Raw genomic sequence first — 22,929 nt, 5'->3', positions numbered from 1 at the left:
CCCACTGTCATAATAGGTAGGGTCGGCACCGGTACCGCAAAACTCGAAGGTAATCACATTGCGTGCTCCCATATACTTCATGCGGGTGAAGTCGCCTACCATTTCAGCAAGACCGGGACAAGACTGATGACCATATCAGATGAGCCATTGAGGCATTCGGATGAACAACACACCTGGGTATCGTATACGAACCCCTCCCATGCGTACATGTTTTGAATTTTCTGCAATCGGGTAAGGTTGCTGGCATACGCTCTTTGCTGGATGACGCCTCGCCCAAGGTATCGATTGGGATCCAGAGCACTGACATGTCCTATAAGCGTAGAAAGCAGTGCACAAGTGAAGGCAAGACGCATGGTAGGAGTGAGCGGCTCAGATCGTGGTATGATCGCAGGTCCTCCTTAAGTAGATCAGTGGAGTTTCGTAAGTTCCTTTCACATCAGAGCATTTCGAAATAGTGGAACTGTTGGATCCACAGATACCAAACAATTTGGGACCTATATGAGCCATAGTACAAATGCGGTTGTCGAACAGCTTAGACGCACATCCATATAAGGGCCTGGCTTGACGAATCGTCGTACTGAGCCATGTGCACAGAATAAAGACGCCTAGAATTCGATGAATCGCCGCGTGGACGACCATGATTAAGGAGGGTACGCGATGGCCAGCTGGCATCAAGTCCCCACTTGGTGAACAGGAGGCGACGCATTCACGAGCACGCGTGCAGAGTTGATGCATGTTTAGTGGAAAATGTTGGATTTCAACATCATGAGATAGCTGCCGTATGTCAGACCCATCGTTTCCCCGCTTCTTCGCGAGCATGATACTTCCAACGATCCCAAATGCGCATCCGACCAGCATGACAATCTGATAAGAGCATGGTAAGCTACGATAAGATGTGTCGCTCTTACATAACCTACCGCACTAAATACAATTGCTTTCCACCACTCATATTCGGGGCCGCTGCCCACCAGCGCACCATCGATCGGTGTTCCAATCAGTGCCGCTACGCCTACAAGGGCGAAAGCAAAGCCCATTCGTGCGCCCATCTCCGAAGGATGATCTGCCATCGCGGCGAACATCGGTCCGAGCAGGCTGATGTCTATCATTACGTAGTCAGCAGACTGGTAGAACCGCAAGCAACCGCACGCACAAGCTCCAGAGAAGAACCCGTACAACAGACAGAATATCACCACTGCCGGTATGCTGCTGATGGCAAACATGGCGAACACGATTGCACCAGCTATGATCAAACAGGGGATGAACACAGGGAATATTCCGACTTTATCTGCAACTAAATTTGGCAGAGTTCTGTGCCACGTTAGCTAAGACACTGATTGGACCATGTTGGACTGACCGCCCGATAACAGATGCACCGTTGATGAAGGATATCTGCATATCGGAGTCAGATAGACTAGTTAGGGATGTAAACAGACCTGCATACTGTATAGAATGAAAATGTTCCGTTCAATCCACGAGTTATGCTGAAGAGCTGAATATAGAAGACTGCGACGCTTAAGATAAATGTCGCTATACCCAACTTCCGCGACTTACAAACAAAGACTGCCCGACTATCAGTATGCATATGGAACGAACTCCCACGATCAGATACGTACATTGTCCAAGAGAAATATAGAACGTGCATGCAATGCAGATTACATAGGGCAAGTCTCGTAGGAGCTTAAGTGGGTTCGATGCAGACGTGTTCTTATGATGCGGAACGTCTCGTGGCTTCATGAGAAGGTTCGCGACCACGGTAGCGCCGAGAACGAACAAGCCGCAGGCGCGAACGGCCCACGGGAACTTTTTCTTGACAATCAAATTGTTGATCATGACTAATCATCAGTAATATCATCTCATACAAAATAGTTAATGCGTACTTGGGAAGAGGATGCCTCCAGTCGAAGATCCGGATACAGCAAGACCCATCGCAAACGCTCGTCGTCTTCGGAAATGATGGGACATCACAGCAACTGATGGGAGATAGATTATGCCCTGAGCCAAACCTTGTCCAAGACCTTGACTTAAGAATATCTGAGTGACCATCAGACATATTCACGGTATTCGAGATTGAATACCTGACAGTAGGCATCCTCCTTGGCTTCTGCTTGTGCGAACAGGCATCCAATATATAAGATGCTTCCTCCAATAATTAGATGGCGAAAGTATCCCCGGTCAAACATCGGACCAGTTATGATACCAACCGCAAACAAAAGATAAGCTGGCAAAGACCCGATCCACGAGATAGCGCTTGGTGAGTACGAAGGCAACAAAGTCTGGACATAGTACGCTTGGTAGACGCCATATGCGTTGACGTAAACATAGCAGATGGCCGATATGAACCAAGCACCGACAACAGTCAACCATGCTGGTAGACCACCATCAGGTATATGAATATGTGGATGAGGCTCCGTTTCGGACTTAAATTCCTCAACATCAGTAGCCTGGGTGTTGTTGGGTAATGAGCCGAGCGGCGCAGGTTCCACCACCTCCACGATAGTGTCGTCTTCGTTGAGTTCATAAGCAAAGGCTTCCGCGATGACTGCCTCAGCCATCCTAGAAGAGAGGGAAACGAAAACAATCAGCGGTCATGCACAAAGTAATAGGTCGTTCCATTATCATGCACCCAGTGTCGGTGGTCAGATGGAGGTCGACGCCTAAAGTTGGAGACGCGTGACGCGAACGTTTCTCCGTCCGTAAAAGATGACCTAATCGGCATGACGCGTTGAACTTTATCCCTGGGTGCATTCACTACGGGCGCTACCTAACAGGTACGTCTTGCATGGATGGGCCACTTCTCCGTTCCATCGTCGTATAACACCCCCCAGCCGTCAATCGCATCGTCCCAGTTCCTCCACATCCATCCTATGTTGGCTGGTTTGAAGTAATCCTCACAATGGCTGTCAAGTAGCTTCCAGAATGCCTCCTCAGACAGCACGGTCGCAATCACGTCCGGACTATTTGGGGCGAACGTGTTCGTGTTGCTTGGCCAGCCAGTCTATGCTTGTGAGGATACTACTGATTCCCGCTGCCGAAACTTACCTGAGTAACCAGTAGCGGGCGTCCGTTCGCCAAGGACTGAAAATAGTCGATGCTGTTCAAGAAGCTCGTCCAACTGTTATTATCGCCTCCCCACACCGCGTTCTGATCAAAATATGGGAGGTTGTTGATCATGAAGAAGTCGACCGCGTCTTGAACGGACGTGATGTTGCCCGAGATCTGCCAGCCGTACGCCATATCTGAAATTGAAACTGGGATATCGAGGCCTGCACCTTGAAACGAGGCTTTCATCTGCACGATATATGCGGCGAGTGCATCCGCGGAGCCAGCATCATCGTCATACAGCGGCTGTTGCAAGTCATCAAGACCACCATGCCGCGTTTCTTTCGCATGAGCGTACCTCATCTCCCAACGCGACTGCAAGAACAGGACCGGGATTCCGAATTACGGCCTAGGATTGCTGTGTGACATTTCTTCCCCCGAACATATATCAACATACCTGCGTCAAAGCATATATCCTTGGAACGCTCTTAATAGCGAATGTATCGTTCGCAGTGTAGTTCTGTCCGATGGGATGGATCGGCAGCGTCCACACCAGCGGAATGATGTTAATGCCTGTGAAGCCGGCTGCGGAAATAATAGCTGCAAGAGCTGAATCCACGCCTCGCTATCGAACTGGAGGGAACTTACTATCATAATAATTTGGATCAGCACCTGTTCCACAGTAGTCGAAGGTAATGACGTTCCGAGCGCCCATAGTCCTCATACGGGCGAAGTCCTCGACGAGCTTCGGAAAGTCCTGGCAAGCTTCGATGTCATACACGAACCCCTCCCATGCATACATGCCCCGAATCTTGTCCAAACGACTAGGGAAGATATCTTCCAGCGCCGACGTGACCTCCTCAACCGCTGCATCCGCATCTCGTGAAGCAACAGAGGCGACGATCGCGACGCCAGTCAAGAGAAATGTCGTCAACGCAACAACGAACATCATACCGAATAATTGGGAGTGAATCAACGCATCACAACGCTCTTCTTATAACCAACTCAAGTGCCCCGTGCTCTATTTCCCGAATTGTATGCCGGGTGAAAGCAAACCACGAGAAGCCCGAAAAAGAACTTCGCATTACAGTACACTGGTAGCGAACGCATATGTGTGCGAGAACCCGTGACCGCTGGCAAGCATGCGGAGCTCGACCCATCCTTCTGGAAGACGCAACTGCGAGCACGACCTCACTCGGACGCGTTCCACTCCAGGACGCATACGTTGTTGCAACTGGGTGATGGGCTGTTTTGCGTGTCGATGTTCCGATGTCTCTTTTCGGCTCGGCCGCCCTCTCTCTACTCTAAATATTGGCGAAAGTTAACTTGCCCTGGAGCACGTGGTCCTTTAGCGTAAGCGGTACGGTTCTCGGGGTGATTACTACATAAACTTGGCTGACTCAGGATAGGTTCCGAAATTGTGCTTTTCCTGCTAAAGAGCACCTTGTGCACAAATAGTTCATGGAAGTACAAGTCAAGTGTGGCGAGTCAAACATCCTCACATGTTGTCGTTACTGATTGTCGCCGGCATGCCCGCATCCGGAGGCCGAAGCAACATCGCGCACTGATCCCGAGCCCACCGTCGGCCACCAGCTTTCTTCAACAATGGTCGAACCCTTGTACAGTACCATCCTCTATCACGAACGTGCTCCTGCATTGCAGTCTTCAACTGATGTTATCAATATCTGAATGGTGGTGGCTCTTTCGTGCCCTGTCTTAACCAAAGATGGAAACTTGTTGCTAGCTTCAGTTTCAATGCGGTGGACCCCTTTCGCGGTCTTGCTGTGCCCTGCACCGAATGACCATGATCTCCCCGAGCAGACGATGGCGGTTCGGGAGGGTATAAATATGCGGGATGTGCGACATTGGATTTTGAGGAGCTAATCGTTAGAATTCCGCGTCCTCTCCAGTACCAGTCATGGTATCTGCTCTATCCACCGTCTTCAGTGCGAATGCTCAGTCAGCCAATCTCTTCCCTCCTGCTTCGGTCGTTGGCTTCGCCGGGCCCACCTCGACTGGTGCAGAGCCCGAGATAGTTGCCACGGCCCCGAGGGCTCCTTTCCTGTCAGATTACTTCCCTTTGGTTCATCCCGATATTCCGTTGGGCGGAAACGCCTCATTTGACTCGTCGAAGCACTGGGGTAGTCTGTCGCCTGCGATCTCTAACCGGCCGGATAGTTTCGCAACTTATCTCGTCAACTCTTCCGCACTCATTCCCCCTCGCTGTGAGCTGCTGGAGGTACACATGTTGCACCGGCACGGCGCCCGTTACCCGTCTTCGATCGAGACAGTTTCGACCCTAGGCGCGCGGATTGCCAATGCAACAGGCAAGTTCACCGCAACGGGTGAGATGGCTTTCCTGACGAGCTGGAAGTACGGGCTGGGTGCCGAGATCCTCACCCCGTTCGGTCGCAAGCAGCTGTTCGACCTGGGTGTCTCCTGGCGCATCAAGTACGGTCATTTGCTCGACAAGTTCCCCAACGGCACCCTCCCCGTATTCCGCACCACGAGCCAGGACCGCATGGTCAAGTCCGCCCTGAATTTTGCGGCTGGATTCTTTGGCATCCCTTATGAGAACCAGTATCATCAGGAGATCATTATCGAGGGCGCACCTGCTGGCGTTGCTGGCAACAACACGCTTTCTCCTGTACGTTAGATTCATTCCTGTGCACAGGCATAATTTCACCGCGAAACAGACTTGCAAGAACCTCATAGTCAGTTTGTTGAACTCGGCAGCTCCCATTGCCAAGTGGCAGTCGATCTATCTCGCCAACGCAACCGCGAGGATCAACGCGCAGGTCCAAGGGATCAACTTCACATTTGCAGATGTGGGGAACATGCAGAGTCTTTGCGCGTACGAGACGGTCGCAGTGGGATATTCTGACTGGTGCAAACTGTTCACTGTTGAGGAGTGGGAGGGCTTTGAGTACACGTCGGGTGTGCCTTCTTCGCTTTCATTTAGGCAAGAATGTACTTATTGACGTTGGCATGATAGATTTCACCTACTGGTACGGCTTTGCTTGGGGTGCACCTACTGCGGCCGCCATGGGCGTCGGTTGGGTGCAGGAGCTTGTAGCTCGCCTGACACACACGCCCATCACCGTATGGAACACCTCAACCAACAGCACTCTGGACAGCAACCCCCTGACATTCCCCGTCAACCAGAGCCTGTAAGTTGATGCCACGCACGAGACTTTCTTTGACTCTGGTGAGTATTCCGTGTATCAACTCAATCGGTATTGCGTCATTCACATTGGGGCAACGCACAGTTATGGTCGCCTTGAACTTCACCTCTTTCGCCAAGAGCGGCCCGCTCCCAGTAGATCATATCCCCGTGGGCAAGCGCTCCTTCGTCGCATCGCAGACCACACCCTTTGCCACCGCCCTGGTTGCCCAAGTTGTCAACTGCACCGACTCATCCGCCAACACCAAGCCTTATATCCGCTGGCTGCTGAACGACGCGTCCATCCCGGTCGATAACATCCCCGGTTGCGGGAAGGATGAGTACGGCCGGTGCCCCCTCGACTCTTTCGTCGATGCGATGAAGACCAGGGTTGAGGAGATCAACTTTGCGTTTGACTGCTTTAGCAATATAACTCTCCTGATATCGTCGGGGCTAATATTACGAACGGCAGGCCTCCGAATGCCCCGGGTGCTTAATGCACACACGGCATGCTTACGCCAGACAAAATGGCATGTTGTGTGATTAATGTATCGTGCGTCGATTCTTTATTTAATTGATTATATTTTCCGCTGTACCGCATCGCCGATGCCGAAATGAGCTTACATCCGATAAATGGATTGTATTGATCGGTGTCCGATTCTCTGAATACCGCCCTATTTTTGGGGACGGCCTTCACCTTCATTTTGTAGTACTAGTCCATTATGCCCGACACGTCGCCGGGGGGGATGAGCACTCGTATTCTTCACTCGACTCCTCTATTAATACCTGCAGAAAGTGCCTCCCACGGCATCGTCTGCTGATGACTCTTCTTGGTGCCAAGAGCACAGCCAAGATCAACCAACTTCGCGCGCGTGCAAGGCGCCAGGCTGACGATCTGCACAGACGTGGCTCTCTAGGTCATCGCACCTTCCATAATTGACATTGAGAGCGATCTCTGTCACTGTTGTCTGGTCGAGGACTTGGGATGGCTCCCACGTCTTCCTCACGCGACCCCTACGCACCTCGCACCGGCTGCCCAGTATGCACGATCGTGGCCCTATCACGCTCTCCTCCCACCCAAGTCCCATCGGTTAACCCAGACTCATCATCCCCGCTCCTTTCCTCCCCCGACCCTTCCAGCGTCGCTGCAGGCCCGTCAGTGCCCAGGCCGGTATATGTGACCCCGAGCGGAGGGGAAGTCGTCTACGTCGACAAGGACGTGACGGTGTTCGTGGAGAAGAAGGATCCGGTGAGCAGTAAAGGACACCTGATTGTGGTTTTCAAGTACGCACATCCTCCGAAGCAGACGAACTAAAACCTAATCAGACCCCGCAGTGCGCACATCACCTCTCTCTACCACCTAACACCCACGTCCATCCCTCTCCTGCAACGCGCACTCAATCTCTGCCCCCACTTGCTAGCTCAGCATTTCCCCCCAACACCCCAGGCTTCCTCCCCTCAGCCCTCACCCTCCCCAGCAGAACAAATACACATCGGCCTCATCTCGCCCCCCTGTACCGATTCGATACTTCCAGGTTTCCACCTCCACTTGCACGCCTATATCGGTTGTGCCGATCGGCTCCCCTGGGTCAGCTTGCGTACGCTTGCCTTTGGCCCGCTGGGGTGGTACCCTCTGGAGGACCTAATCGGAGAGATCTGGTGCGTCCCCCACCTCACCTCTGCTAAATCCTTCTGTGTGACATACGCTGACAACATTGATGCAGGGAGAGCACGAGCAACAACAGGGTCAAGACTGGGTACGAGAAGGCAAGGCCCATCGCCCAAGTACCTAAAGCAGGGACGAGGGTAGGCTTGCCTGACGGAAGAGAGCTTGTTGATTCTACATCGAGGGAGAGCAAGACTAGGAGCCTGAGAGTTGACTCTGGTAGGCAAGATTGATTCTTTCTTAGATTTGATGGGACAGGATTTTGTTGGATCTCAACTATTGCTACGCTGTGTAGTTTATCTCTGCATGTACCCAGAGACACTTATGGATATAGGAATCACGTGCATTTCGGAAGTTTTACTTTGTGTAGCGACATCATTGATCCATCGGTATGTTGATGCTTAGTCAGCCTTACATTGCATAACCCTTTTGCACGCCAGTCATCACCCTCGCACGACCACCATCTCTCTCACCATGTCCCGCCCTTCCACGCCTCCTCCCCGCGTCGCTGCACCTGCGGCAGTTCCCATTACTCCCCCACCGCGACCGGGAGTGACAGAGCGAAACGTCGCCCTGACCCCTGAGCAGGTAAAGCAGGTCGAGATCAACCGGCTGAAAGGTGCGTCATCACTCATTACCGAAGATGCAACGTGCTCATAAAACCCACAGCCAAGGCACGGTTAAAGAAGAGCGAACGTCAACGTTCTGAAGCTGGTCCTTCGACTACCCCGAACTCGAACAACAAGCGGCCTCTTACTGTCACTCCATGGAATTCGACCTCTCCGACTGTGCCGTCAAAGTTCCAGGGACCGTCGACCTCCAAGCCCGAGGCACCTCTTCCCCGGGACTCCTGGCTCGGTACATACTACGAGTATGACCTGAGCAAGATGGTCAACACCAAGGGAGGGTTCTTGACAGAGGCGGAGAAGGGAGAGGCAGAGAAGGCGCAGGAGACGAGGCGGAAGGAGCTGGAGAGAGAGAGAGAGAGGATGAAGCAGAATTTCGATCCGCGTGCGTCACCTTCTCGTATCTAACTGAGCAGGTATTGACCTCAGCGTGTGCATCGTACAGCGGTGTTTATGAACGCGAGCAAGAATCCACGATGTGAGCAGTGTGGGACGATCGATATCGACCACCAGTATAACAAAGTGTATGGCGTGCGAGTGTGTGCACAGTGCAAGGACAAGTTCCCCGAGCTGTATAGTCTATTGACCAAGACCGAGTGCAAGGCCGTGAGTACTTTGCCCTTTACCGTCACTACCACTTTCCCTTCCGAGCACCATTCCTCCCCATTGCGAACTCCAGTTGGATTAACACTCGCCACAGGATTACCTGCTTACAGACTCTGAGCTCCGAGATGAAACGGCGATGCCCCACCTCCTCAAAGCGAATCCCCATAGCGCAACATATAATAATATGATGCTCTTTTTGCGCAAGCAAGTGGAAGCGTTCGCGTGGGAGAAATGGGGTGGGCCGAAGGGGTTGGACGCAGAGTGGGCGCGGAGAGAAGAGGGGAAAAAGGCAAAAAGAGGAAAGAAGTTCGAGGAGAAACTCCGGGAACTGAGGAGAAGAACGAGAGGGAACGTTTGGCAGAAAAGGAAGGATCAAGAACATAAGCATGTGTTTGGTTTGGTGGTAGAGGGTGAGCAGAGATGTGAGGAATGTGGATTCAAGGTCGAGGTTGAGGAGCTGTGATTATCTCTGTTATTGTATACCCTGTTTTGTACGGTGTGGATATTTCCACATGTCATGTATATCATACTCATCATCATGAATTGCAGTCGCGCGGAGGAAAGAATTACATTATCTATCTGCAGGGTACCCATTTCATAATTTGGCCGGTATTCGGCGGATCATGTGTTCTACGCGTCATATTGGATCATAAGCCTCGTGGGCCACGGGCTCAGACCGCTCTCGTTGTTGATAAAGAAAGTCTGAGGCTGGTCCAGAACCGTCTGAGTGAACATGGGCAGGAAACCTGACTGGCCAGGGGCACGGCGGACATTGCGCAGGCTGAAGATCGAACGGAGGACGACAGGTGCGGTCTTGTCAAAGATCTTTTCGCTCATCAATCCTTCGATAGAGTTCAGCGGGTTGGCCACAGCCATTGAGCCATTGATGGCACTGGCATCAGTAGGGGTAAGGGCAGGAATCGACTCTGGAAGCAATGTCAGACGGCTCGGTTGAGTAAATAACAATTGTGCTCACTGATAGCCTGCTTGGCGTACGCCGCAATCTGTGGGTTCATACCAGGCCCAGCAGCCGCCATCTGCGCAAGGTCCGTCTTCTTGCTCGTCTGGTCCTTGCTGAGCCAGAAGTCGAGAAGCTGCGTCACAACGGCTGAGAACTGCGGAACCGAAGGGATCACAACCGCAAACAGAGACGCAGAAATGTCGGGGACGGTCATGCCTGTCTTCTTGCCCGCGGACAGGAGGGTAGAGAGGAAGGTATCACTTTGATTCGTCTTAGAGGCCCACATGTCCGCGACAGTATCGACAAGGCCGGTGATCGACCACTAGCAGTGATATAAGTGATGACGATAATACGCAAAAAATCAGACTTACCACGCCATAAGCTAATCTATCAAGATTAGCAGATATCTCCTTCCTCATCATATCCGCACATCCAGTCGCGTTGTCGCACATGCACCACTGGTCAGGCGCATCCTGATCGTAAAGGATATAACTATGGCACAATCAGCGAACGCAGAGAGGAAATCAGTTCACGGATGTACTCTGCAGCATTCGCAAACATCGCATAGAGCTCTTCGGGACGATACACTCCGTGCGGATTCGCGGTGGTCTTGAGGGGGAGACCAAGCTAGAACAGATATTAGCACGATTCGATTTCGACTCACGGAGACTCACAATATAGTTAGCAACAAAGTACACGGGGACCATGTTGATAACCGTCTGGACGATATCAACTTGCTTCGAGCTGAACCCCGGACGAAGGACCGAGTTCTCGTCGATAAGTTTCTTGGTGATCTCCGCGAAGATATCGTCGGTCTTGGGCTGAGAGAGGTACGCGAGGAGCTGTTGGTTGACCAGGGCACGGTTAATCTTGCCTTTCCCGATGAGCTTCGTGATCCGATCATTCTGTGCGGGTAGTGTGATCAGGTTGAGCGTCTTGATGCCAGTGCCGGCAGGCACGGTCGTTTGCGCAACCGGCCTCTTCCAATCGTATTTGTGCACCATGGGGTCCTTGCGCAACTCCATGGTCCTGCGGACTTCGTTTGGCACAAGGAAGGGGAAGTGTACATAGGCGTCGGCTGTCTTGTACTGGCCAGGAAGATGGCGGAGCATAAGCTTCGTGAGCGCACCGCCAAACGACCCGTCGTTCGGGTTCATGGCACAGTCTTGATAACCCCATGCAGTGCAGTTGTACGCTGCGAACATGGATAAGCGCATACACCTGCCTCCTGCAAAAGACACTCACGAGTGAACTCGCTCGACAGGTAAGGATCAGCGCGGCAAAGCACGACAGCATCGGCGAGGATAGCCCGAGATACAGTATAGCCTACCATGGTCATGAGTACAGTACACTATAGCTAAAAGGTGACACTGACTGGGGCAGAGACCAGCTCCGGGCATCGCTCCTTTCGCTTCCTCTGCCTGGAGACCAACATGCAGCTCGAGCCTGTCTATGTGGCCGTACAATGCCTGTGCGGCGTTGTAGATCTCCGGATTGGGATTCCATTCCTTGAAGTTAGCATATGCTTGAGGCAAGGATCATCAGCTTTTGCAGTTCATTACAGAGGCAGCGGACATACGCTTCAGACCGAAGAAGGATCTAAACTCGTTCAGCGTGCACACAGCCCAAGAACGACCTTGTAGGATAGTCATAATCTCGACGACACGAAGGGCCTCAGGTGTCTGACGCGCGCCAAATGCGTGTGCTGGGGCCTCGGTCGCGTCCTTCAGGATCTTAGCGAGTGCAGCATCGTCAAACCGGAGCGTGACAGGATCGCGTTTGAGTCCACCGAACTCCCACTTCTTCGGATCGGGATCGTTTGGCCTCATGAACTTCCCAGCAGCGGTGGTGAAGTCCTCGACTGTGACTTGGTTGTACGGTTTGCCCTGGAGAATGGTCTTGAATGTGTCGTCGATCCATTCCTTGTCCGGTGCAGAGGTGGACGCGTGCCAGCGATACAAGAGGTTAAACTCGGCCGAGATCTGGTTACCTTCCCCTAACGGTGCAATCTCATGGTCGGAACGCCTGATTTGCTGTATACATATGAGTCTAGCAGATCTATTTACAAGCGTAACACTCACCTGATCCAAGTTCAACCTGAACGCGCTGCCGTCCCTAGTCATACCCAGGATCCCCCCGACATAGTCGTACAGCACGACCCTCGCAAAGAATCCAGAGTTCACGAGCCTGGTGCGCTCAAATATCTCGTCATCCTGTGCCCGCCGAGCAGTTTCATCATGGGGAGGTGGGTTCAGGTACGTTCCATTCTCGTTAATGCTCAGAATCTTCTCAGCTATGTACTGCATATAGTCCGTTAGGGACACAAATAAGAGAAGGTGAAAGTGTAAGACTCACATTGTGGTTGCGACACAACAGGACCAGGAGTACGGCGGTGGTAGGGGGCATAAACAGGAGCCTAGCGTCGCCAAACACATCCTCATGGAGCCTACCAGTGCCATCAAACCTGCGCAGCGCCTCGGGCGGGGCCTTCATCTTGCTCACCCCGTTCCCGTACAGGGGACTAAGATCGATGTAACTACTGGTGTCGTTGATGTTCCAGTCGGTCCTGTTCGTGTCAAAGATGGAATGGATGACCAGGTTCGCCATGCCAAAGAAGAGGCTGCTGAGCCCGCCGGGGTGGGGTTTAAACTTGCCAGCAGGGCGAGAGAGGAGCAGATCAAACACAAGCCCCGGGTCAGGGAGTGACGAGGGAGGCACACAGGAGGCGGAGGGCACCGTACGCGAGTAAGGCATGCCCGCACGCCCCAGGAGAGGGATCGCCTGGCTATAGTTATCCCCATTGGTCGAGCGGTAGTTGTATGCCCGTTTGGGATGCGGATCGGGGCTTATGAGGGGTGCGGGAGCTAGGTACGCAGAAGGCGGGTGAGGCAGGTCCTTGTACACTGTGTGTATGCGCAAGACGTTATTATAGTCTGAGATATTGGGGAGGGGGCTTACGCGTGTCGATGAAGAACGCCTGCATTTTCTGGTTGATAGCGCTGTCCGCAGGCATGCGGGACATAAGCACAAGCAATTTCTCCAACTATATGCGCGCATATGTTCAGCTTTCCGGCGGTGGAGAAACATGTGAGCGTACCAGAAACAACCTATCATCGATCCCCGGTCCATTAAGGTTCTGGATGGCGTCCAGCAAGGCTGGGAGGTCCGAAGGCCCAACAGCACTGCCGGACCTCACCAGGCCCTCAATTTCTGAAATCCCCCTTGCTAGGATACCAGGAGGAGCCTTGAGCGACCCGCCATCTGTGTCGACAGGTGCGAGGGAGGCGGAAATGAGGTTTGATGCACGGGAGATCGCGTTCAGGATTCCAGACATTGCGTTTCTGCGTGAGGAGTGTAGAGAAGAAGGAGTGGGGAGAGTGGGTATTAAGTATGAGTTGGGGAACGGGGCAAGGAGGGAGCCGTCCGCAAGTGAAAGGCAACTCCGAAGAACAGGCCGCATAGTACCCGATTCGTAGATGTTGGACTAGCGCATGATGGTCTCACAGGAAGCATACCCACACCGCGGTATGATTCCCCCACCTTCGGGGGCTGCCTGCCCAACGTTGCTCGTACATTGGGTCGATCAGACACGGCGAAGAATACGGGTCAAGCTCCAGCAGGAGCCTGTCCCGAATGAGGAACCGGACGATACATATGCAGCCAGACCCTTGACCGGCGCCGTGCTGTTTCCGGCGGGATGAGGTAGACTCCGAAGGGAATGACGAGGCGCGCTATAAACGCCAAGACTGGAATGTGGGCTGAGACAGCACAACTGTCTCTCCAGCAGGCATGTATGTTGGCTACAACCCGTGCGGGGAGACAGTACTGCCGAATAAAGTGCGGTGTTTTCATGTGCTTGATCGCACGGCCTAGACCCTGAGTTCCGAATCGGAGACGAGCAACGGATGCCGACCCCCATCATGCTCAAAGCCAAAAGTTCCCATGGCCCCAAACAGAGTATAACAGCATGCTCCTCTTGTCCGCAAGCAAGCTGAAGCCGTAGGATCGGAATAAGTCTGCATTTCACCTCCTTATATTTTGCCTTTCCCGCCGCAGCTGAAACTAGTGTTCTCTGGACGGCCGATTCCACGCTCTGGGAAGGACACATCCACCGAATAGGATATATTTTATTACTTCTTACATTCCTTTATTGTCATTAACTCTATTTAGACCAGCAACTCTATTTGACTCCGACTTCTTGCAGAAGACCTTGACTTCTTCTTGCTGAAAAGGGCTCAATATCTATGTCATACTCGAGCACGGGCTCACTGATCAGCACAGATACGGAATTACTGCCAGTAACCCCGAGGATAGATCTCTATTCTGAAAGTGGCACTGTTCTTCCACCTTACGTTTCAAATATATTTAGATCGTGTACTAGTTCCAAGGTATCTACACCGGCTCTAAGGTTAGCCAAAAATACTTTCCTCCCTTCCTGCGTTATATTAATCCATATAATCCATCCGTAACTATCTGGGTCCCCAGCCGAGGTGAGGATCATTGGGCAAAACATATTCTTAGTCCGATACCAGGGAGTTATAGCCATCATCCTTCCATCGCTGCATAGATCTACGCATCATACTGTATCATAAGCCTCGTCGGCCACGGGCTCAGCCCACTCTCATTATTGATAAAGAACGTCTGGGGCTGATCCAAGATCGTCTGGGTGAACATGGGAAGAACACCGGATTGACCAGGCGCGCGGCGGATGTTGTGTAGGCCGAAGATCGAACGGAGGATGAGAGGCGCAAGCCTGTCGAAGGTCTTTTCGCTCATCAAGCCTTCGACGCAGTTCAGGGGGCTGGAGGCAGACACTGAGCCGTTGATAGCGCCAGCATCTGCCGGAGTGAGGGTAGGAATCGAATCTGGATTCATGTTAGATGCTACGAATGCAGGGACTTATTATTTCACTCACTGATAGCAGCCTTGGCGTATGTAGCAATCTGAGGATTCATACCCGGGCCAGCGGCAGCCATCTGCGCAAGGTCTGTCTTCTTGCTCGCTTGGTCTTTACTAAGCCAAAAGTCGACGAGCTGGGTGACGACGGCCGAGAACTGCGGTACGGAGGGAATGATGACTGCCAACAGAGACGCGGTAATTTCGGGGATGGTCATGCCTTCTTTCTTCCCTGCGGCTAGGAGCGTGGAGAGGAACACGTCGCTGTGGTTCGTCTTGAAGCAGATGATATCCGTGATAGTATCGACGAGGCCAGTGATAGACCACTGTCCCAATCCATGAGTAGTCGAATAGCGAACAAAGATATATACGTACCAAACCATGGGCCAACCTCTCAAGGTTGGCAGAAACCTCCCTCCTGACCGTATTCGCGCACCCCACAGCCTGCTCGCGCATATACCACTCATCCGGCGCATCCTGATCGTATAGAACATAGCTGCAGTGCCATCAGCGAATGTAATTCATACGGAGGGAAGTGACGTACTCTGCAGCATTTGCAAACATCGCACACAGCTCCTCAGGCCGACACACGCCATTAGGATTCGCGGTCGTCTTCAACGGCAAGCCCAGCTGAGAGATTCATCAGCAGGAGCCCAACCATCCTACACAGCGCAGGCTCACAATATGGTTTGCCACGAAATGCACCGGAACAAGATTGATGACCGCCTGGACGATATCGACTTGTTTCGAGTTGAACCCTGGCTGCACGACTGACTTGTCGTCAATAAGGCTTTTTGTGATCTCCGCGAAGACATCGTCGGTCTTCGGCCGGGAGAGATAGGCACTGAGCTGCTGGTTTATGAGGGCGCGGTTGATCTTGACCTTCCCGACAAGGTTCATGATCCGCTGGCTCTGTGCAGATAATGCGATCAGCTTGAGTGTCTTGATCCCCGTGCCCGGGGGCACGACGGAAGGCGTGAGCGGCTTCTTCCAGTCGTACTTGTTTACTGCGGGGTCTTTGCGTAACTCCATGTTCTTGCGCACGTCCTTGGGTACAAGGAAGGGGAAGTGCACGTAGGCATCGTCTGTCTTGTACTGGCCGGGTAGGTTGCGGAGCATGAGCTTGGTCAAGGCACCACCGTAGGAGCCGTCGTTGGGGTTCAAGATGCAGTCCTGATAGCCCCATGCAGTGCAGTTGTACGCTGAGGACTTGCATTAGTCTGAGTATCATATGTCCTTTGTAGAGACGCACGGGTGAACTCGGTAGACAGGTAAGGGTCAGCACGGCAAAGCACGACAGCATCGGCGAGGATAGCCCGGGATATGGTATAGCCTACAAAGCATCAGCGGTGACCCGGAGCCAGGAGGTAAGAGGCTAACTAGGGCAGAGGCCAGCTCCAGGCATAGGAGCTTTCGATTCCTCGGCCTGAAGGCCGACGTGTAGCTCAAGCCTGTCAATATTCCCATACAATGCCTCCGCAGCCTTGTAGATCGCCGGATCGGGATTCCATTCCTGAAAGTTGGTGTATGCTGATATATACCATCAATTGCAATCGTTTCACAGAGGGAGAGGACGTACGCTTGAGACCGAAGAACGACCTGAACTCGTTCAGCGTGCACACACCCCAAGTACGACCTTGCAAAATAGTCATCATCTCGACCACTCGAAGCGCCTGAGGAATCTGTCGCGCGCCGAACGCATGCGCTGGAGCTTCTGTCGCGTCCTTCAGGATCTGCGCAAGAGCAGCATCGTCGAACCGGAGCGTGACAGGGTCCCGCTTCAGCCCTCCAAACTCCCATTTCTTCGGGTCTGGGTCGTTAGGTCGCATGGCCTGCGTCGCGGCTTTGGTAAAGTCGTCCACAGTGACCTCATTGAAGGGTTTGCCCTGGAGGAGGTTCTTGAAGGTATAGTCGAGCCATTGCTCGTCTGGCGCAGAGGTTGACGCGTGCCATCGGTAGAGGATGTTAAACTCGGCCGAGATCTGGTTTCCTTGCCCGACAGGGGCGATCTCATGATCTGAACGTCTGATTTGCTGCACACATATGAGTCGAGTCCTGCTATTCCCAGGTAATAGACACACCTCATCCAAATTCAACCTGAACGAGCTCCCATCCCTGGTCATACCAAGGATCCCACCGACATAGTCATACAACACGACCCTAGCAAAGAATCCGCAGTTCACGAGCCTGGTACGTTCAAATATCTCGTCATCCTGTGCCCGTTTAGCAACTTCGTCTTGAGGAGGGGGATTCTGGAAATTCCCATTCTCGTTGATGCTTAAGATCTTCTCGGCGATGTACTGAATACGCTCAGTCAGCGACATTCGTCCCCGAAGCCGGGTGGCGTGCATGAGCTTACATTGTGATTACGACACAGAAGAACAAGCAGCACAGCCGTAGTTGGAGGCATGAATAACAATCTTGCGTCGCCGAACACATCCTCGTGGAGCCTTCCGGTTCCATCAAACCTCCGAAGCGCCTCGGGCGGCGCCTTCATCTTGCTTACTCCGTTTCCGTACAGGGGGCTGAGATCGATATAGCTGCTGGTGTCGTTGATGTTCCAGTCAGTCCGGTTGGTATCAAAGATGGAATGAATAACCAGGTTTGCCATGCCGAAGAAGAGGCTGCTGAGTCCACCAGGGTGCGCATTAAACTTTCCCGCAGGTCGAGCAAGGAGTAAGTCGAACACGAGCCCCGGGTCGGGGAGTGACGAGGGGGGCACCTGAGAGGCCGAGGGCACCGAGCGGGAGTAGGGCAAGCCTGCCCGGCCTAGGAGGGGGAATGCTGGGCTGTAGTTGTCCCCATTTGTTGAACGGTAGTGGTAGGACCGCTTAGGGTACGGGTCGGGGGTAATTTGAGGGAAGGGGGCGAGGTATGCGGAAGGTGGGTGGGGGAGGTCCTTGTACACTGTATGCTCACATTGTTAATACAACACACGGTCTGAGATGCTCGGAGACACTCACGTGTATCGATGAAGAATGACTGAATCCTCTGATTGATAGCACTGTCCGCAGGCATGCGTGCCATAAGAGTGAGCAGTTTCTCCAGCTGTTTGCGCGCATATAGTCAGTCTTTTCCCCAAACAGGCAGAACGCAGCGCACCAGGAACAACCGGTCATCGATGCCTGGCCCATTAAGGTTCTGGACGGCGTCCAGTATGGCAGGAACATCCGAAGGCCCAATAGCGGTGCTCGTCTTTACCAGGCCCTCGATTTCGGTTATGGTCTTGGCGAGGATGCCCGGCGGAGGCTTGAGTGAGCCACCCTCGGTATCGACGGGGGCCAGGGAAGCGGAGATGCTGTTTGACGCGCGAGAGAGGGCGTTAAGGATTCCAAACATTGTGTTCCCAGGTTGTGGATTGGATGTGTCTCAAGAGTTGATATGGGGATGAGGAGAAATCGTAGAGTGTGAGGAGGGAGTCGCAACCCCCCCCACAGTCTATAAAGGATCTCGCCCATCCCTTTGAGAAGGCGCTGTCCATTCCAGAACGCCCAAGGCGGTTCCTTTGCCTTGGATGGCAATTCTATTCACTGACCAGTCAGCGCCAGTGTTGGGCGAAGCCCAGAATTAACCTCTGCTAATCAGGGCTAAGGAGGTTGCGTCCGGATCCTTTATCCTGGATAACAATATTATTAAGGCCGAACCGTTTGTCCCTTTGCGTACCTGGTGTTACGACGACCGAATTACTGAATTGTCTGCTTCCCCTGTCCTTTTGCTGGCCAAGTAATCACAACGTTGTGGAGAGTTTTCTGATCGTAGGACAGCATGCCGAAATAAGTAGGTTCTTTTCACGTGCTCAAAAGTGCTTCTTTTGACGCTAAGACGTAAGGGGAAAGATGGATGGTCTGCGGTTGCGACCATGTTCACTGCAACGGAGATGATCACATGGTCATATGGGCGTAATCACTGCCTATTCCAACAAGAAAAACCCATTTTTCTAGAGCTGACAATGGGGACGCATATCATGATTGGGCGTTCCCCCGTTCGCTATTCATGGATTTGAGGTAATGGTCGTCGGAAAATTGACAGTCGCCCAAGCGCTTATTAACTCCGGGTGAATTCAATGTACTCTACAGTACTACTCCCTCAGGGCACATCTACTCTTTCCTCACAGCACATCTCCTCTTTCCTTACAACAACAACCACTCAATCATGGTCAACATCCTGCTTAACGTTGTCTCCCGCATCATCCTGGGCGTGGCTGACTCACTCTGGCACACCCTCACATTGACCTACGTCATGGTCTGGGACAGCACCTTCCTGCTGCTCAACACGTTCACCTTCCAAAAACGCAGGGGCAGCCTCATACCCCCAGGGAGACCGGGACACGGCGGTCAATGGCCGGAATGGCACCCTCCAGTCGCGAGCGACAGCCGCTCTCCCTGCCCTGCGCTAAACGCGATGGCGAATCATGGTCCGTCTTTCTGTTCATCTTCCCCCGCCCCACCTAACCGCATATATCCAGGAATCCTCCCCCGCGACGGGAAGAATATCCCCTTCAGGGATATGAGCCGCGCCATTCGAGAGACATACAACTTCGCTCCTACGTTCTGTTTCTTCGTCCCCCTGTACATGGCCCGCGTGCTCGGCCGGTCCTACACGCACGGCACGGTCAACCTGGCGGATGTCAGCCTGCACAACGGAATAGAACATGACGCTTCCCTCCTCAGGCACGACACGTTCCTCTCCCCTGGCGGCGATCAGGGGAAGCCCTCCCGAGACCTGATCGACGGGTTCTTCGACAGTGTCAAGGGGGACAAAGTGACGGTGGACGATATGTCCCAGTATAGCGAGCTGAGACGAGCAGACTGCAGAAGGGACAACTCCCAGTTCTCTATGAACACTTTCCAGAAGCTCTTCAGTAGTTCCAAGTGTGTCATCTCCCGTGTATCCGAAGTGAGAACCTGCTAACCCTAGCCAGCTGCGCAACCTTCATCCGCACTTTTGGAGGGTCGATCCCCGACCTCAAGTCCTGGTTATATGACGAGCGCCTGCCCGAGGGGTGGGAGCCAGCAGGACGTGCCGCTTGGGGCGTGACGATGGGTGCGTTCCAGACGACAGTGCTGAGGATCGAGGCTGGGATCAGGCCGTGGGAGAGTATGGATTCCGCTATTGGGGATCTGGGGGGCAGGTATGGGTTGCCTACGGGCGAGCGCGATGCCAAGACCGAGGGAATTGGGGAGAGGGCGGCACTCCTCCCTGGGTGGAAGAAGGCGCAAGTGAATGGTGATTGAGCTATGGAGTGAGGGGGAAATCAGTGATGCTTCCTAAAATGACCAACATACACGCACGTATACGAGACGGGCCTATTTCGGTCCATAATGATGATTACGTTGACCAATCGCACCGTCCGATTTACACCAATTCGTCGGCATTAATATTGTGCATGAGTTGCGCCCCACACAGGTGACCCTTTCTGCAGAGGATGATCTATGATTGTGCATTTATCGCGTCGTACTGCAGTCATCCAGAAGCGGGTTGTTGTTCCTGCACACCCCAGTCTATGTGTGGTAGCAGCAATCTTGTAACATAACACCAGAGAGAGGGTGCGAAGCAGGAACCACCCCAGTGCCTGGATGGTCGTCCCAACTCCAGTCGTTTTCTTTTCCGTTCTCGTCCATCAGACTGTTCCGGTGGTGCCACCTCGAGCATGTGGTCTGGACAGAAGAATTTCAGCGCCAAAGCAAAATTCATGTTTGAGCAGTGCAAAGGTTGAGTGCTATAGTCCTTGCGTTCCGGGGGAGACCATCCATGTTAAAGAGCACCGCAAACAGCAAGAGCCATGGAAGGACAGCTCTTTAATCCCCACCTGTGCGTGGGATCAACCGCAGAGACTCGCCATCTTCACGTTCGCAAATCAATTAATGCCGGTGGCTGTTTGATCAGGCTATCTTGCACTAGTACACGTGTAGCATTGATGGTCGCGATATGCGCTATAGTCTGCTTGGTAAGAGATGGCGTTACCCGCCTGTTCGCGGATCTGCCGTGATAGCGCCGATGTTGGTCATTCGCTCAAGACGAGAACACTCGCTGGAGGTCTGGCCCCCGCCCCAGCTGAGGAATCCCGAAGGCTGGGCACTGTTTGCCTGATTTGAAGAGGCAGCAGATGGTTGCTGAATAAGCGTATATGCCATACTTGGGAAGAAGCTTGATTCCAAGGGAAGTTGTGTCCATCCGGTTAATTCGACGGGAAAACCGGGAATTGGGTGCAGCGCTTCCCCGAGCAGAAGGTGAAGGCGGTGTACCTTCTTCATTATCGATAATACGACTACTGCAGACCCCTTCCCGGTGCGCCCTTTTCCGTTGGAAGAGATTAAGAATGAGGGTATCGGACAGGGAGAGGTGGGATGAGACATATCCCTTGTCTTTGTGTCGAACAAGCATGCAGGGTTTACGGGCGGAGATAAATGGGTTCTCTCCACGTGCCATGCAAGGTTATCCCTTGACAAGTGTTCTGCGGTGCCAGGAAGTCAAGATTTCTCCACTGGAACGGATTTGAGCACATGATTGCCTCAGTATCGCCCATCATTTGGGAAAATGACCTTCCTAGAAAGGGCAAAGCGGGAGACCCAGACTCATGATCGGCCAGACGAATTCGCCGTGTCTCGTTCGAGGCAATCCCGCCACTGGATCTGGGTCAGAGACGCCGACTTATTACCCCGCCGTGAACCCTCATCGACGCCCTCCAGTCCTCTCTTCTCATCCACCATGGTCAACCTACTCCTCAACGTCGTCTCCCGCATCCTCTTCAGCACGGCAGACACCGTCTGGCACACCCTCACATTGACCTACATCTTCACTTGGGACACCACCCTCGTCTTGCTCAACACCATCAGCTTCCCAAAGCGCAAGGGAAAGCTCATCGCCCCTGGGAAGCTGGGACACGGTGGCAACTGGCCCGAATGGCACCCCCCGGTCGAGGGTGACAGTCGTTCTCCCTGCCCGGCGCTGAACGCGATGGCGAATCATGGTCGGCCTTCTTGTTCTCATCTTCCCCTGCCCCACCTGACCGCATATATTCAGGTATTCTCCCCCGCGACGGGAAGAACATCCCCTTCACCGTGCTGAACCGCAAGATCAGGGAGACGTACAACTTCTCCCCCACCTTCTGTCTCTACGTGCCGCTGTACATGGCCCGCCTCCTCGGCAGGTCCTACACATACGGCACGCTCGATCTAAATGATATCGCTGTCCACAACGGAATAGAACACGACGCCTCTCTTTTCCGACACGATACGTTCCTTTCCCCCGGGGGCGATCAGGGCAAGCCCTGCCCAGACCTTGTAGACGGGTTCTTTGACTGTGTCCATGGAGATAAAGTGACAGTGGACGACTTAGCACGGTATAGCGAGATCCGGCGTACAGACAGTAGGCGAAAGAACGGCCAGTTCACGCTCAGCACCTTCCACAAGCTCTTCGCTAGCTCCAAGTGCGTTTTTCTCCTCCCCAAAGACCACAGTACCGCGCTAAACCAAGTTCAGCTGCGCAACCCTCATCCGTATCATGGGCGGATCGATCTCGGACCTCAAAGTCTGGCTGTACGAAGAACGCCTTCCGCCAAACTATGAGTCCTCTACCCGTGCGCCCTGGGGCTTGACGATGGGCTCATTCCAGACGACGGTACTGAGGATCGAGGCTGCGATCAGGGCAAAGGAGAGCATGGATTCCACTATCGGTGATCTGGGGGGGAGGTATGGTCTGCCTAAGAGCGAGCTGGGGCCAGGCGGGGAGGTACAGAGAGAGGCACAGATGGGAGAGACGGCCCCTCTATTGCCGGGTAAGAAACCGCAGACGAACGGAGAGTGAACAAAGGTGGTGTCCAGTGACGCTGAAGAGAGTGTCCAGCACATTCAGATTCAGTTTCGAACCAGTATACAGCCTGATAATGACCTCATCCTATGCATTGCGCTTGGTCTAGTCGGGCAGGCGGCGAGAATACATACGCGCCGCGCTGACCCAAGCCAGGCCGTCC

The 22,929-nt window shown here is 53.2% G+C and overlaps 10 protein-coding genes across 10 annotated transcripts; 5 read left to right on the top strand and 5 right to left on the bottom strand.

Moving 5' to 3' along the window:
- Positions 1 to 737: 737 nt before the first annotated feature.
- DACRYDRAFT_53554 (uncharacterized protein) lies at positions 738 to 1,310 on the bottom strand (the record flags this gene model as incomplete). Its single annotated transcript, XM_040775183.1, has 2 exons — positions 738 to 1,099; positions 1,151 to 1,310. Coding segments are annotated over 2 exons (522 nt in total), but the record flags the coding sequence as incomplete, so codon positions are not given.
- A 556-nt stretch (positions 1,311 to 1,866) lies between these two features.
- Positions 1,867 to 2,552, bottom strand: DACRYDRAFT_53801 (MFS general substrate transporter; the record flags this gene model as incomplete). The annotated part of the gene is made up of 2 exons (XM_040775203.1): positions 1,867 to 2,031; positions 2,076 to 2,552. The coding sequence occupies 2 exons, from the start codon at positions 2,550 to 2,552 to the stop codon at positions 1,867 to 1,869; spliced, it is 642 nt and encodes a 213-aa protein (XP_040627929.1).
- Positions 2,553 to 2,761: 209 nt separating this feature from the next.
- On the bottom strand, positions 2,762 to 4,044 carry DACRYDRAFT_116867 (glycoside hydrolase; the record flags this gene model as incomplete). Its single annotated transcript, XM_040770276.1, has 5 exons — positions 3,688 to 4,044; positions 3,497 to 3,639; positions 3,398 to 3,448; positions 3,040 to 3,345; positions 2,762 to 2,995 (listed from the first exon to the last, which is right to left on the bottom strand). The coding sequence occupies exons 1-5, from the start codon at positions 3,989 to 3,991 to the stop codon at positions 2,762 to 2,764; spliced, it is 1,038 nt and encodes a 345-aa protein (XP_040627928.1). The 5' UTR covers positions 3,992 to 4,044.
- Positions 4,045 to 4,658: 614 nt separating this feature from the next.
- Positions 4,659 to 6,699, top strand: DACRYDRAFT_116866 (phosphoglycerate mutase-like protein; the record flags this gene model as incomplete). The annotated part of the gene is made up of 5 exons (XM_040770275.1): positions 4,659 to 5,686; positions 5,736 to 5,976; positions 6,035 to 6,209; positions 6,253 to 6,612; positions 6,675 to 6,699. Exons 1-5 carry the CDS (start codon positions 4,958 to 4,960, stop codon positions 6,697 to 6,699), a joined length of 1,530 nt encoding a protein of 509 aa, XP_040627927.1. The 5' UTR covers positions 4,659 to 4,957.
- A 222-nt stretch (positions 6,700 to 6,921) lies between these two features.
- Positions 6,922 to 8,209, top strand: DACRYDRAFT_22843 (uncharacterized protein). The gene is made up of 3 exons (XM_040772977.1): positions 6,922 to 7,486; positions 7,538 to 7,861; positions 7,927 to 8,209. Exons 1-3 carry the CDS (start codon positions 7,188 to 7,190, stop codon positions 8,099 to 8,101), a joined length of 798 nt encoding a protein of 265 aa, XP_040627926.1. The 5' UTR covers positions 6,922 to 7,187; the 3' UTR covers positions 8,102 to 8,209.
- Positions 8,210 to 8,342: 133 nt separating this feature from the next.
- Positions 8,343 to 9,563, top strand: DACRYDRAFT_80488 (DNA repair protein; the record flags this gene model as incomplete). The annotated part of the gene is made up of 4 exons (XM_040776449.1): positions 8,343 to 8,487; positions 8,538 to 8,879; positions 8,940 to 9,100; positions 9,195 to 9,563. The coding sequence occupies 4 exons, from the start codon at positions 8,343 to 8,345 to the stop codon at positions 9,561 to 9,563; spliced, it is 1,017 nt and encodes a 338-aa protein (XP_040627925.1).
- Positions 9,564 to 9,638: 75 nt separating this feature from the next.
- Positions 9,639 to 13,398, bottom strand: LDO3a (linoleate diol synthase; the record flags this gene model as incomplete). Its single annotated transcript, XM_040775859.1, has 12 exons — positions 9,639 to 10,026; positions 10,077 to 10,383; positions 10,433 to 10,553; positions 10,603 to 10,688; positions 10,736 to 11,256; positions 11,307 to 11,387; positions 11,437 to 11,586; positions 11,641 to 12,094; positions 12,143 to 12,361; positions 12,417 to 12,964; positions 13,020 to 13,104; positions 13,159 to 13,398. The coding sequence occupies 12 exons, from the start codon at positions 13,393 to 13,395 to the stop codon at positions 9,731 to 9,733; spliced, it is 3,105 nt and encodes a 1,034-aa protein (XP_040627924.1). The 3' UTR covers positions 9,639 to 9,730.
- Positions 13,399 to 14,110: 712 nt separating this feature from the next.
- On the bottom strand, positions 14,111 to 18,296 carry LDO1 (linoleate diol synthase; the record flags this gene model as incomplete). The annotated part of the gene is made up of 12 exons (XM_040767466.1): positions 14,111 to 14,926; positions 14,977 to 15,283; positions 15,333 to 15,453; positions 15,502 to 15,587; positions 15,639 to 16,159; positions 16,210 to 16,290; positions 16,338 to 16,487; positions 16,537 to 16,990; positions 17,039 to 17,257; positions 17,317 to 17,864; positions 17,921 to 18,005; positions 18,060 to 18,296. The coding sequence occupies 12 exons, from the start codon at positions 18,294 to 18,296 to the stop codon at positions 14,631 to 14,633; spliced, it is 3,105 nt and encodes a 1,034-aa protein (XP_040627923.1). The 3' UTR covers positions 14,111 to 14,630.
- An 813-nt stretch (positions 18,297 to 19,109) lies between these two features.
- On the top strand, positions 19,110 to 20,191 carry HTP6 (heme-thiolate peroxidase aromatic peroxygenase; the record flags this gene model as incomplete). Its single annotated transcript, XM_040775195.1, has 3 exons — positions 19,110 to 19,371; positions 19,423 to 19,828; positions 19,879 to 20,191. 3 exons carry the CDS (start codon positions 19,110 to 19,112, stop codon positions 20,189 to 20,191), a joined length of 981 nt encoding a protein of 326 aa, XP_040627922.1.
- Positions 20,192 to 21,644: 1,453 nt separating this feature from the next.
- Positions 21,645 to 22,929, top strand: HTP5 (heme-thiolate peroxidase). The gene is made up of 3 exons (XM_040772976.1): positions 21,645 to 21,927; positions 21,981 to 22,386; positions 22,439 to 22,929. Exons 1-3 carry the CDS (start codon positions 21,666 to 21,668, stop codon positions 22,761 to 22,763), a joined length of 993 nt encoding a protein of 330 aa, XP_040627921.1. The 5' UTR covers positions 21,645 to 21,665; the 3' UTR covers positions 22,764 to 22,929.

The sequence above is a fragment of the Dacryopinax primogenitus genome (genome assembly GCF_000292625.1).
Source record: "Dacryopinax primogenitus strain DJM-731 SS1 chromosome Unknown DACRYscaffold_11, whole genome shotgun sequence".
NCBI lineage: Eukaryota > Fungi > Basidiomycota > Dacrymycetes > Dacrymycetales > Dacrymycetaceae > Dacryopinax > Dacryopinax primogenitus.
The sequence above is the reverse complement of the archived record's forward strand: the minus strand, read 5'-3'. Positions and strand labels throughout refer to the sequence as shown.